General features: G+C 34.9%; 1 protein-coding gene across 1 annotated transcript; it reads right to left on the bottom strand.

Annotated features, from left to right (window-relative positions):
• LOC109223607 lies at positions 1,789–10,784 on the bottom strand. The gene is made up of 3 exons (XM_019387990.1): positions 10,347–10,784; positions 2,519–3,817; positions 1,789–2,256 (listed from the first exon to the last, which is right to left on the bottom strand). The coding sequence occupies exons 1-3, from the start codon at positions 10,527–10,529 to the stop codon at positions 2,029–2,031; spliced, it is 1,710 nt and encodes a 569-aa protein (XP_019243535.1). The 5' UTR covers positions 10,530–10,784; the 3' UTR covers positions 1,789–2,028.

The raw sequence follows: 14,994 nt of genomic DNA, 5'->3' as shown, positions 1-14,994 counted from the left end.
TCCGACCATGATTTATAAGCAGCGATGAGAGAAAGAAGAAGAAAACGAGAAAGATCGCTGAAGAAGAAATTGCTAGCATCCGTAACGCATCTAAAGAAGTTAAAGTCCCAGAACTGAATTTCGCTAGCACCCGCTGGTAACGAATCGGAAGAAATTGCTAGCACCCACCGAAGAAGAAATTGCCAAGAAGTTAAAGTCCCAAAAATTTCCTTGCCATGGAAAGGAAGAAGAAGAAGAAATATACTGGCAGAAGAAAACAATCAAAATCGGAAAGGAAGAAGAAGAAGAAACATACTGGAGTTGGCCATGGAGATTTCATTGCCTTCATTAGGGTCAAGCCAGAGAGTCAGTGTATTTTATAAGAGAGAAGGAAGCGTATTTTATGGCTTAAGGGTAGGAGGTGACCATAAATAGGTATTTGGCTATAAAAATCAAAAGGTAGTTATAAAATATAATTTTTTTAAATGGTATTTATTTAAAATAAATAAGGTATCAACCTTTGCTATTGGAGGTAACTAATCCATTTAGTTTTCGTATCTACTAATTTGTGACTGAAGGTGTTAGTTGAGTCATTTGTGTGACTGATAAATATCTTGATTTCTTACCATGGTTTTCTTTTAATGATTAGTTTATTATTATATCATTTTGCAAAATCGAGAGTACGATTGTTTGTCTGTTTCTAGTTCAATAGAAGATTGGTATATTTAAGATGACATGGATGGTTATAGGGGAAGGCTAATTAGGATGAGACTATGTTGACCCTTAAGATTTGATGTTTATCATATGACATATATGCTACTTTAATTCTTAGAAAAATACTTTCCCTGTTCTCCAGCTTGACTGACTTGAGCATTTCTTTAAAAATTAATGTTCCTATGCTGTTTGTTGTTGTTTCTCCTGTGAGTAGGGGTGCCAAATGAGCAGGTTGAGTTGATTTTAAACGGATCAAAATGGGTTGAGTCAATAAATAAACGGGTCAATAACCCGTCCAAAAGTTACTTGAGCTGAAATGAAATGAGTTCAACAATAGGCAAGGCAATGACTGAGCCGACCTTGGACGAGTTGGATAGGCCATCTAATGAAAGAATTTGGTACTTCTTATTCCCCAGCTTTAGCCAAAGAAGTCTAGATCTCTTCGAACTTCATCAGAAGATCTGGTTTTTGTCAATTACCAAAATTGGTTGTTTACAACAATCATTTAGTTGTATCACTATTGTCCTTCCACTTATTTATTGTTTCTTACGGTGTTGATACTATTTGTCTGGTTTCTGTTGTTGTTACAGATCTTTTGTCTCTGAGCCGAGCCGAGGGTCTCCGGAAACAGCCTCTCTACCCCTCCGAGGTAGGGGTAAGGTCTGCGTACACCTTACCCTCCCCAGACCCCACTAGTGGGATTATTACTGGCCCTCCGAGGTAGGGGTAAGGTCTGCGTACACCTTACCCTCCCAGACCCCACTAGTGGGATTATTACTGGGTTGATGTTGATGTTGTATTTAGTTGTATGACTAAGAAAACTATTGTAATCAGAAAAATAACAAAATCAAGTAAAATAATCTAAATGAAGCAAACTCTTGAATAACTCACTCATTTGCAGTAAACCTAATGTTTTTGTCTGCATATCACATCACTTCTTTTATTTTCTTTTTTAATCCATCGTACACCGTCCCATCCAAGAGGATCAATAGCTTTCCCTCAATTGAAGGTGGAGATAACCACCAGTGCAAACCTCATTTATCTATTGGGTCGCCATTATCACTACCAAAATTAAAGGTCTAACCAAGAAAGAAATATAAAATGATGATAATATATTTAAAGTCACTGCAAAGAGTTACATTTCGTCAAACACCCTTCCCCCTCTCCCTCTCTCCCTTTGCCATGCAACCCTTAACGCGGTTGAGAATCATAAATAAATATACAACTGCCTGAATACATGAATAAACAGATAAACACAACGGCCAGAGCTTTACACTTCAAGCAGCATTTTGAACCCAAAGTCAACCACGGAGAAATAAAAGATTGTACTCATGATCAATTTTTCTGATGGACTGCAACTTGGTGTATGTCCATATCCTTCAGCATAACTGAACGCCCACATGAATCACAAGGTGCAGTTCTTGATCCACAGACACTCTCATGCTCTGTAAGTCCTCTTAACCGATCCCTTGCATCTGCTGCAGAACTCCCTGCTTGCACCATGTCTCCACAAAACCGGCATGTTACCAACCGCAAGGGACACTCCATAGATTGATGTTGAACCTGTTACAAAAAACTGTTAGATTAACAACCAAAGAATAGTTACTACAACAAACAACAAAAAAAAAAAAAACTAGTGTAATCCCACAAGTGTAATCTGAGGAGGATAGTGTATACGCAGACCTTACCCCTACCTTGTGATGGTAGAGAGGTTATTTCCGATAGACCCTCGGCTCAGTAAAAGGCATAGTCACAGCATTGTTGAAAAGAAATGTAGTAATGGAAACCCAAAAATAGTGTATATCAAACAAAAGAAATAACTTACCATCTTTTCTTTTGCAAGGACTATTCCACAAGGGCAATGCAGCGGCACATGAAATACTTTCTTGTGCTTCTCAATTTCTTCTTTCTGAAATGCTAACCCACATTCTTCACAATGGACATGGTTCTTGGCCTCATCCCTCCTTAAAACAACCCCACAACCAGTATGCTGACAGACAACATTGTGCCTGCTACAGTAGGCTTCATGCAGCGCTATACTCCTGGAAGGTATGTAATGCTTACAATTCCGGCATTCTACAGTGTCTGCATCAGCAGATAATGTGGAAGACACAGGTTGCTGTCCGCTCTTTGACTTATATATGTGTCGAATGTTAACAGACACCTTATACTTGGTTGTGCCCTTGAAACCATAAATGCCAATACTGTATGTACCTGGTCCATGGCCCAGATCCCTGGAGCCAAGGACCAAAGATTTTGAACCAATGTCATGAGATGACCAACCGTGCTGGTGCTGTGTGGGGAACAGTAATGGATGTTTAGAAACATAGAGGTCAGTATCTCCATCTTGGGTATCGGATTCTACCTTTATCTCAACTTCAACATCCCCCAAAGATATAAATTCCCAATTAACTTCGTCTAGTATGAACTTGTAGTATACATAGCTTCCTTCTGTGACCACCCCAGCATCTACCTCCCCAAATAAGAGAGGTTGCAATACACACTGATTTGTGCTCTCAGCAGTCCGTTCTGCGCCCATTACATCAACTTCTATATCCGTTTCCAAAACAGATACACTCGAAGAAGGTTTCAGTTCAAGAACACGTAAATGGTACGTCAGAACACCATGATTAACTGTCAGTATATTGCCTTCTGAAAGCGTGGCATGCTGACGAAGGCTAGTTTCAAGAACTGCCTTGTGATTAGGGATATCAGAAAATCCTGGTTCAACTGGCTGAAGTTTTGCATAAGTTCCTTTTGGTAGCCAGACATAACACACTTCAACCATAGGACCCATTGGAGAATCTGCAGGAAATAAGTTATTCCATATATGTGGAGGAAGCTCTACAGCACCATCATCGGCAGTGAACTCCAGGACTCCAGCATGTGTTGTCCGATTATTCTGCTCTGCATCCTTCAAGTCCGAAGGAGAAGATTGGTGAACTACAGAAACCCTGAAGTGTAGGGGTCCCTTGTCAAAGGCACCCTGATCAGACAATTCAGTGAAGCAAGATGGTGGCAATTTAATTTTATCTCCGGCACCCTCATAAGGTACAGCTTCCAAAATACGGGAAAATGCAACTCCTCGTCCAGCTAACAGTTCTTCTTCAATTTGCTGGGTTGCCTGGAAAAAAAAATCCAAGAGTTGGGCGTTCTCCAATATTAATTTCTTAAAGACAGCTTGAGCATCAACGACAGGTTTTACTAGAGATAATGAAGACGGCTACTCTTTGTATAAGGAAAGTTAATTTTTTAATCACATTTACCACTACACCAGAATTTAGCCAGCTAATTTCTTCTTATGGAAAGCCAAGAAAAGAAGAGCTTGCCTATTTAGAACCCAATTTGACAACAGATTGCAATGGTCTAGATATGTAATCAAGAAAATGAAATGAATGCATGAACTGGCCCCAACATTCATAAATTTATCGTAACTCTATGATGCAGATAGAATAAACATAGCAAATAGCTAAAACCCCATGATCCCTCAACCAAAAAGAATACAACTTGAACAAGAGAACAAATATAACATACACGAAATGAATCAGTCTGTCTGTATTCACAACCCACATAAACAGGGCATTTATTCTCAGCCTCAGTCAATTGATAACTCGAGAATCAGCTAATGCTTAGAGCTTACAACTTTCCGGGGCGAGGAAATAACAGACGCCATAAGAGCACTGGTATTCAGAAGATTCCAGCTAAATTTATTGGGTGCAGCACTTTACACAAATCCTCAAGTGTAAAGTCAATGAAGCAGGAGCGAATCCTTACTTGATTAATTCAAACACATCTTTGCCAAACGCCCCCCGAAAGGATTGATTCTATTTTTTATTTGCAAATAACACACATGGAGCACATTGTGCCATTGACCTAGGAATCTGAAAATATTGCTTTTCTTTGAAGTTAAGACATGACTAGCAATCTGGTTAGAGTACAGATGGCACTTTGAAATATCCATACGTGTAGCAGGCTTTCATCATGTGGCTTAACTAAGCAGAAGTGAGAAAGAAGTCAGGATACAGTTTTGAGAAGATAACGTGTTATAAAAAGCTTTTTCCTGTAAAGGCAGACTATTCACAGCTGAAGAAAGGAAGCAGAAAACAAAAAACAATCATAAGTGTAATAATTCTTGCCGTGTCGACAATTAACAAGTAGAACTAAAAAAGGACAAACAAATTTCTAGATTATAAAGTGGCTCTCCCAATGGGAACTAAAGTAGTTACACTTACTAAGAATCCTAGTAAAATGTGCTTGCTTTTCATACTTCATCAATTAAAAAACTAATAAGTAATAAATGGCGTGGTTACATAGGCCTGCTAATATCTACTCTACTTCATTGTTGAACAGATGTCCAACAAATTTGCCATGTCTTTTATATCTTAACATGGAAAACTCTCGGAGGCCGTTTGGTTCAGGGGTAAGGTGGGATATCCTGGTATAGAATTTGGGATAAAATTTAGCCCCTGTTTTGTTGTCAGTATTAGCTATAATTTTATACCATATGACTTGGGATTATTTATCCCACCTGCAAAATGACCATGTTACCCCACAAGCCCTTTACTAATGATTCTAAAAATAGTGAAATGGCATGACAATTCTGGTATAGGATTAACAAGTGATCTATTTACATCAATTGCATATTGGATTATTCTGAGGATTCTTTCATTTTGATTTGGATTTTGAATTGGATGTGAAATCATTCCCTTCTTTGTTGATACTTTGGATTCTGTTCATTACAGAATTTGGATGTGAATTCGCCGCCGGTAAAAGAATGTCACTGGACCTTGCTAATATTCGTATGTATTTTTTAAGTAAATGATTCACTTAAATTTAAATCACTAAATTATCCAAGGTTAAAATTGGAAGCTAAAAATTCATCCAACTTCAGACCAAACATATGCTTTGGATCATACACCGTATATCCCATATTTCATCCAATGAACCAAACAAAACAATAGCACTAAATAATCCAGGGATTACTAATCACACGATTATAATCCCGGGATAAGTGTGTCAGCGAACCAAATGACCCCTTAATATCAGAAGTATTTGGTATAAATTAAAAGCATAATACAATTGTGGTGGTTTAACTAACCACATAAACAAATTCAACAGGTAATTTGTAATAACCCGATTTTTTTCTATACCTATTAATCATGAAATTGGAGAATCAATTTTTATTTATAGTTATTGGGTCAAATACTAAGCTAGTGGAAGGGAATTTATTATAATATATAAAATAGTATACTAAATAAGTGGCTAATTTTTCAACTCTACTTAGTTAGTTGACTTTAGTTAAAGAGTATTAAACGAAAAGGAGTGGGCCAAGCCCATTCTCTTGATCTAGTTGCTGCCACATTTTAGGACTTTAAAATAGGAAAATTTTGGTTTCATAGTTCATTATTATACAGTGGAGAATAACGGAGAGCACTTATGGTGGAAAGGGATAAGGGATTGACTACGATTTGGTTGGAGAGATTACTGGGTGGAATCTTTTGTGGGGGAGCTAAATAATCAAATATTCCATCAATTTTCCTACAACAGTATGTTGCTTTCAAGTTGCAGAGAAGTGACTATTGTTTATACTTTTATCATGATGATGCCAATGATTGGCACAAATGATTAAAGTAATGTTTGAGCTTGTAAAATTTAATATGAGATTGGGATTTAAGAATGAGTACACCGGTATTAACTTTGCATTGGCTAATCTATTCGCTCAAGCTACTATTTCGGTTTCTATTTTTTTATTAGGAGACATAATGATTAACCAATGATTTGTATAACAATGAAGGGACTTTACGATTAAAGTAATGATGATGGCTTCATGAGGAATGAAATAATCATATGTTAATTAATAGCATTCTAGAGAAAGTATGATATAAACCAACGTAATCACCTTCTGAAGCCACTGTTTAAGCAGTTTTGCACGGCTAAAAGTATCGTATTTGACCCATTCATGTACATGTTTTAACTTAACTTGACCGAGGGTTGACTTTCCGAAAGTTGTTCACCTAAACTAATTAGGACGTATTATTCGATAGTTTGGTAAGTGGGACTTTAAGCTTTAATGCTTGCTTTTCAAAAGCCGTTTTGAAAGTATATTTTATTTGCATGATCCAAGTGTTGGGATGAGTGTGTGCTTGGCAGAATTGGTGGTCTTTGACTAGCCGCAAATATATTATTTTATAAAAAAGATTGAACGTATTTAATAAGTGGTTTGTGGCTTCGTGCCACGGCGTTGGGCATTTCGTATCATTCATTTGCTTGACGTGATATATATATTAAGAGCATACATACCCTGCCATAATATGTTAAGAGACACATACATACATTGTTGTAATATATTAGGGACCTATACATGCTGCCATAGTATACTTAGGGCATTTTGTATGTCTCAAAAGTATATATATCACAGCAGAGAAAGAATGATATGCGACGCCCCAACGCCATGACACAAAGCCACAACACACCACAAATCACTTATTACATATATAAGTTCAGTATTTTTCACAAAATAATACATTTGCAGCTGGTCAAAGACCACTAGTTCTGCTAAGCACAAGCTTGTCCCAACACATGGGCACAAGCTTGTCCCAACACATGGACCAGATAGACAAAATATACTTTCAACGCGGGCTTTCAAAAGCAGGCATCAAAGCTTAAAGTCTCGCTTATCTAGAAAACTTTCACCTATCTTGAAATGCCAAACCAAGAGGACCCCTAATAGCCTCAATATATCCAAAATATCGAATAATACGTCTTAACTAGTCTAGGTGAACAATTTTCGAACAAGTCTAAATCAAAGTCAACACTCGATCGAATTAATCAAAATATGTGTACAAATTAAGGTCAAACGTGATACTTTTAGCCGTGCGAAACTGCCAAAGCAGTTGCTTCAAAAGGCCATCACATTAACCTATATTGTACTTTCTCAATAATGCTAAATCCTATAATTACCATATGATTATTTATTTACTAATCAAGCCATCATCATTACTTTAATCATATAGTTCCTTCATTATTACACAATTCATTGATTAATCATTATGTCTCCTAATTAAAAATAAAAAAAATAAAAGTCAAAACAGTAGCTTGAGCAAACAGATTATTTAATGCTAAATCAAATACCTGTGTACTCTTTATTAAATCTCAATCTTGTATTTAGTTTTACAAGCTCAATCATCACTATACTAATTTGTGTCAATCAATGGCATAATCAACATAAAAGTATAAACAATAGTCTCTTCTCTGCAAATTCAATGTAATAGAAAAATTGATTCAATACCAAATTATTTAGCTCCACGCCTCCTCCACAAAAAATTCCACCTAGTAACCTATCCAACCAAATCATAACAAACCTCTTGTCCCTTTCTGTTGTAAGTGTTATCTATTATTCTCCACTGTATAATGAACTAAGAAACCAAAATTTTCCCTATTCTAAATCCCTAGGTCCTTAAATACGACAGCAATCAGACCAAAAGATCGGCTTGCCCAACTCCTTTTAGTTTAACACTCTTAACCAAAGCCAGCTAAATAAGTAGAAATGAAAAATTAGCTCCTATCCACTTATTTAGTACACTATCTTATATATTATAATAAATTCTCTTCCACTAGCTTAGTATTTGCCCAATAATTACAAATAAAAGTTAATTTTTCAATCTCATGATTAATAGGTATATATAATAAAAACCGGGTTATTACATAACATCATCGACGAATTGACCCCCTTTTTTCCTGTGACGCCTTCCCTTATCATCCTTGTTCCAGAATGAGAAAACACTTGGAGCGGGTCTACCATAAGGCAACAATCCTATATACATATTCTGTTCATCAAGATTGTATCTAACTCCATGAAACCTTACAAAGTTCATACCCTACTTGTACACCTATTTTTCGTGTCGTGATCCCAACTTAGTTATTTCTCTTTTTTTTAAATGAAGCCACTAAATATTGGAAATTGCATTCTTGACTTATTAATACTCAAGCATGGGAATTGAGCAACCTTTAAAGTGATTACGACGAAAAAATTAGACATATATCTATTAGACCTTAGATCAAATGGTTGTTCCACAAATTCTTAATGACTGAAGTGCATCAGGCTTCCCCGTCAACCCATAATTCTTTACATCATTTTGTGTAACAAACTTAGCGAATAGGCCCACCCTTTACCCGCAAGTTAACTCATCCTTTTTTGCAACAACTAAGCTAAAATAGGGTTCAAACCAAGGCAGTCATTGAAGCTATTTTGCCAACATAAGGTCGCATAGTGGAAGTATCACCCCAAATAGTTTCAGTTTAAAAAACATGCCTAGCAGGAATAACTACAATATACTATTGCTCCAATGGTATCGACATTAACACAGAAAAGATAACTTCACTCCAAACGTATCCTCTAGAAACCATGCATCATCCTACTTCTCACCCGCAAAATTAAGAGATTTTCCTTCCCACTTTGCCAATATCGTCCTTTAGATTTTTTCCACGCCCTCAAACCTAATATAATTGGGAAAGACAACTCCAGCAATGACGTGCTTTTTAAATCCTATCCTGATGCCCAGGGATTCCTTCCTGCACTACTGTATATCCCTATCTTCAAAATCTCACACTCCTAAAACCCTTTATAAGGTCATTTATAGCTTGTTTGGCCAAGCTTCTAAAATAAGCTTATTTTGAAAAATCTTTTTCTCAAAAGTGCTTTTCAAAAAACACCTTTAATTGTGTTTGGCTAATTAATTTGAAAAGCACTTTTGAGTAGCAACTAACGTTTTTTTAAAAGTATTTCTAAGTGTGTTTTTTCTCAAAAGTACTTCTAAAAAAGTGCTTTTTGGAAGAAGTTACTTTTTTTTGCTTAAAACAGTTTTTAGTTTCTAATCAAATGCATTTTGTTCCTTCTAAAAGCTTGACCAAACACTAACTTTGTGAAAAAAGTACTTTTGGCCAAAAAGAAGCTAGGCCAAACAGGCTATTAGGCACCTTTCAAATTTTTCATCTTCTTAGCTTTGTAGCGAACAAATTTCATATGAAGGAAACATGCTATGAGTCTCACTCTCCCTCTGTATCTTATCTTACAGAAGGCCAATCCATGGCAGATCCAAAAAAGATCAAACTTTATCTTTACAGAATTCACGAGTCACTATTTGATACATGAGATGATGCAAAGTGCAAAAGCCCCTTTCAGGTAAAAGTACACATTTTCAAGCCCCCAAGGCTTTGATCTAGTGGCAAGAGTGCAGCTCGTTGCGAGTTGAAAAGCCTGGTATTTAAGTGGAGATGGCAGAGGGACGAGCCAATTATCCACCTGAGTTTCGAACCGAGAGCCTCTGGGCCTCATGGTTTTCTCGGTTATATAAAAAAAATACACGTTCTCAAGTCTACTGTTTGTTAAAGTATTCTTGTTTAGTGGAACTAGTAGCTCAAAATGCAAACTTGACATATAAATAGCAACTTAGGACTACCTAAAAATTACATCAAAGTAAAACATCCTTCTTTTTAATGAATAACAACTAAATTAGAATTATGGTCTAAGAAGATCAACAAACTAACACCCAATTAAGAGCTATTTGCAAAATTGACAAATACCCAATTCCCAGATCAATCAATAACTCAAAAATAAAGCAACCCCATAAAAATATAATCAAATAAAATTATACCTTAGCTTGGGCTTGAGCAGCATCAAGGCGGCGAGCACGTTGAACAGCTTCAATGGCTTCACGTTGACGAACGGCTTCTTGTTTGGCTTTTTTCTCTCTGTCTAATTTCAATTTAGCTTTCTGCTTTCTATCCTTTTGCTCTTTCTCCAGCTTCTCTCTCGCTCTTCTCAGCTCAAAATCCATTCTTTGTTTTTAGCTTTACGAAATTTCCTAACTTCTCTTCTATTTGCAATGTGATGGATTTTGTTGTATAATTTCTGATATATAGGACAACTGGTCGGTCCAAGGGAATGTGTAAATGGGAGAATTCCTCCTAGATTTTCCGATGTCTTGATGGAAAAGGCAACTTTTCTCTAACCTTAAACTTGATTTCTAAAGATCGAGAATAACCTGGGCCTTTCGGGATGAACCCGAATTCCATGGGCTGCTATCCCAAACATATGGAACTTTCGTGAGTATACGAAAAGGTTGATACATTATTTATTTTAAGACAAATTTTTATAAAGCACTATCTTTTAGTAGTAATTAGCCATCTATAAATACCATTTGCTATATTACGGATTATAGATACCTTTTATGTGGTTATAAGTTGTATTTGATGTATTTAAGCTATTGTATTCATGAATACAGTAGTAAAAATAGGCGTGAATCAGGGAAGTCCAACTAATCAGTTGTTGTATTCGAGTTTATTCGACTGTATTCATGGAGTGAAACATGGAATTACAGCTGGAGAGATTATTGTATTCGACTGTATTCACGGCGTGAAATAGGGGATTACACTGTTTTTAAAACGGAAAATGAATCAATTAACATAATAGGCTCCTAATATAACTCAACAAACTCAATTATAACACACAAATTTTGTATTTTCAGTTATAAAGATTCTCAACCGAAAAATACCCCATAAATATAGCAATCTTCGGAGAAAGTATATAATACATCTGAATACATATATTATATTAATTAAAAAAAACTTATGAATACATTCATGGCATATAGCGAGACAGTGAATACGATGAAATACATAAAATACAGCGGGATACATTGAAATACAATGAAAAAAAAGACAGAGAATACAATAAAATACATGGAATACAGCGAGATACATTGAATTACAATTAAAAAAAAACAATGAATACAATGAAATACAGCGTAATACGTTGAAATTATATTAAAAGAAATGTTCTTCTTCACCGCGAAAGATAAAGTTGTGGCGTGGATGTCACGTGAAATTGCTCTGGATTGATGAAGTTGATTTGAAACTGAATCAGGGGAAGGCAAATCAGATGGACTACCAAGAGAAGTATATGTCAAGACCTCAACAAAATGTGCAACAACCATTAGAAAATTCACTTAAATGCACGACTCACTGTATATATGTCTCGGATTTGGGCAAAAGGAAGAGTTTAGTCTTGATGAGGGCACAGTACGACACTTGCAGGTGTATGTATCTGATTAAAACTGATGCAGAATGGTGTTCTAGGACTTCAACAAATTTGTAGAAAAGAATTGATTTTTCCACGGCAATTCATATGCTGAAGTGTTCATATTCCACGGAATTTGCATAAGATTTGGAATTGACACATTCCGTCATTGGCACTAAAACAGCCGGCGAAGATAAATCCACAAATCCTCCTTCCTCATGCTTCTGCTTCACTACCCCAAGAGTCATCTGTGAAAATTACTCCTCAAAATTTCCACCCTTTTGAATCTCCTCAACATGAACCTTTATCGGCGGTAAATTCATAAAAGGCATAGACACAAACTGTTTGGAATCTTTCATACTTGCACATAATATCACCAATAAAGTGTTTGGTTACCTTTTGAATCTTTCATACTTTGCACAAATCCGGTGGAAGGAGGAGGAGATCGGAGACTTTAATGGGATGGGGGAAGAGAATGGGATGTATCAAAGTAGAGAGAGAAAGAAAATAGTGTAACTGATTAGCGTATTTAGTGACTTAGGGCTAGGAGGTAACATAAATTAAACATTTTGCTATAAACTTTAAAAGGTATCTATAGAATATAATTTTTTTAAATGGTATTTATTTAAAATAAACAAGGTGTTAACCTTTGCTATAGGAGGTAAAAATTTCTTATTTTAAATAAATACCATTTTAAAAAAATTATATTCCATAACTACCTTTTGATTTTTATAGCGAAATATCTATTTATGGTCACCTCCAACCCTTAAGCTATAAAATACGTTGCCCTCTCTCTCATAAAATACGCTGCCTCTCTTTCTACCATTCCCTTCTCGGAACCAAACAGAAAATCTGTGCTTCCAGCCGGCGACGCAACAGCTCCCGCCGGCGGAGACGCATGAATCGGGCCGGAATTCAACGCATCAACAAACCTATCCTTCTCTGATTTCGAATCCTCAATCTAGCTGGTTTAGCGAAGCTATAGAAAGATTATCATGCTCGATGACGGCACTCCACTTCTGATGCTCGACGGCGGATTCGCCGGAACTTAGGGTTTGTTCTTGAACAAAAACGACGGAGTTTGGGGCTGAGCAACTTGAATTTTCTGTTAATATATTTCAATGTATCACGCTGTATTTTCATGTTTTTCATTGTATTCATTGTCTTTTTTTTCATTGTAATTCAATGTATCTCGTTGTATTCCATGTATTTCATTGTATTCACTGTCTTTTTTTCCATTGTATTTCAATGTATCCCGCTGTATTCTATGTATTTCATTGTATTCACTGTCTCGCTATATGCTATGAATATATTCATATGTTTTTTTTAATTAATATAATTTATGTATTCGGGTGTATTGTATAATTTTTCTGAAGATTGCTATGTTTTTGGGGTATTTTTCGGTTGAGAATCTTTTTTATAACTGGAAATACAAATTTTGTGTGTTATAATTGAGTTTGTTGAGTTATATTAGGGGTCTATTATGTTAATTGATTCACTTCACGTTTAAAAATAGTGTAATCCCATGTTTCACGCCGTGAATACAGTCGAATACAATAATTTGTCCAGCTGTAATCGCATGTTTCATGCCATGAATACAGTCGAATACACTCGAATACAAAAATCTGTCTAGCTGTAATCCCCTGTTTCACGCCTAGAAATGTTACTGTATTCATGAATACAGTAGCTTAAATACAATGAATACACTCTAAAAAACCCGAAAACATACCTGTAGGAAGTAATATAGTAAATGGTAGCTACAACTAGCTAATAACCACTAAAACATAGTGGTTTCTGAGAGTTTCTCTTAAAATAATATATACAGAATCCTAGCACCATTAAGTATATATCAAACGAGGCGGTGTATTATTTGCATTAGTAGAAGCCTAAGAGAAACTGACATCCTTTATTGTCCGAGAATGTCGCAATTTCATCCCAAAAATATCTCCAAAGAATTAGGACTTCAACTTTATCTCCTTAAAATTTCTTGCCATCATCTTCTAATCATATTCATTGCTAACACATCCTTCCCCTCCTGTCCATAAATCATGTTTAATTTCCCCCATATTCTTTTCCAAATCAGCTTCTAAATAAATTGTGCAATATATATTAAGTATATTTTACATATATATATATATACACGCACACACACACGCCCATAACTTCTATTTTCACACTCAAATTCGATACCCAAGTATTATATCTAGCCTAAGTAAATGTTAATTAAGTTGCAGATAAAGTACATATCATTTTTATACCTAAAAATATATGGTATATTTTGTTTATTTAATTGTGTTTAGGTATTTTAAAAAATTGCACTTTTCCTCAAAATACATGGTATATTCTATTTATTTGATTGTGTTTAGGTATATATGTTTTATATATTTTATCTTAAAATACGTGGTATATCCTATTTATTTAATTGTTCTTGGTATAACATGGTATGCTAATATTTTACATTTATTTTTTATGAAATGTATTTGGTATAATATTGGCATAATCGTATTTGCAAGCAAAATACTTTGAATAATATTGTTATAGTAATGGAATGTGGATCGATTTAGATTGTGTAAGGGAGAACAATGAAAAATAGGACTTTTTTGAAGAGCACCTATTCGAAGCAAAAATTCAAAGAAAATGAAAAATATAGATTAATTATGAAAGAGAATGTTGTGAAAAATTGATGTGGTTCAATAATCCCTTAAATTGTGGTTAGTGTTTACGTTTTAAAAAGTAAATGCCACATAAAGAACCTTTAAACAAAATGCTATAATTGTAAATGAATGTGCTATTTTTAAAATAAAGCAAAACTAATGTTATTTATATAAATGTTCTTTAAAAAGAGACTAACAGTGTTAATTTCCCAAACAAAATATTAATTAAGCCCAATAATTATGTTTTTTTTTTTATTTTTAGGTCGTGCCAGAAACTATTTACATTCTGTAGCCAAAATAGTATATAAAATTTATATAATTTTTGAATATAACACACAAAATGTATATATATACAAAAAATATATTTTTTTGGCTATTATTTTGGGAACGGATACACAGTGTCGTTTTCTCAATAATTAATTATCTCATGTTCGTGTCTTAGTGGATTTGTTAACAAATTAATAAGAAATATGTATATTTTTAGTCGCTACCAAAAATAATAGTACAAAAAAAAAATATATATATATATATATATATATATATATATATATATATATATATATATATATA

This window comes from Nicotiana attenuata, chromosome 3 (assembly GCF_001879085.1).
Source record: "Nicotiana attenuata strain UT chromosome 3, NIATTr2, whole genome shotgun sequence".
In the NCBI taxonomy this organism is placed as follows: Eukaryota; Viridiplantae; Streptophyta; class Magnoliopsida; order Solanales; family Solanaceae; genus Nicotiana; species Nicotiana attenuata.
The sequence above is the reverse complement of the archived record's forward strand: the minus strand, read 5'-3'. Positions and strand labels throughout refer to the sequence as shown.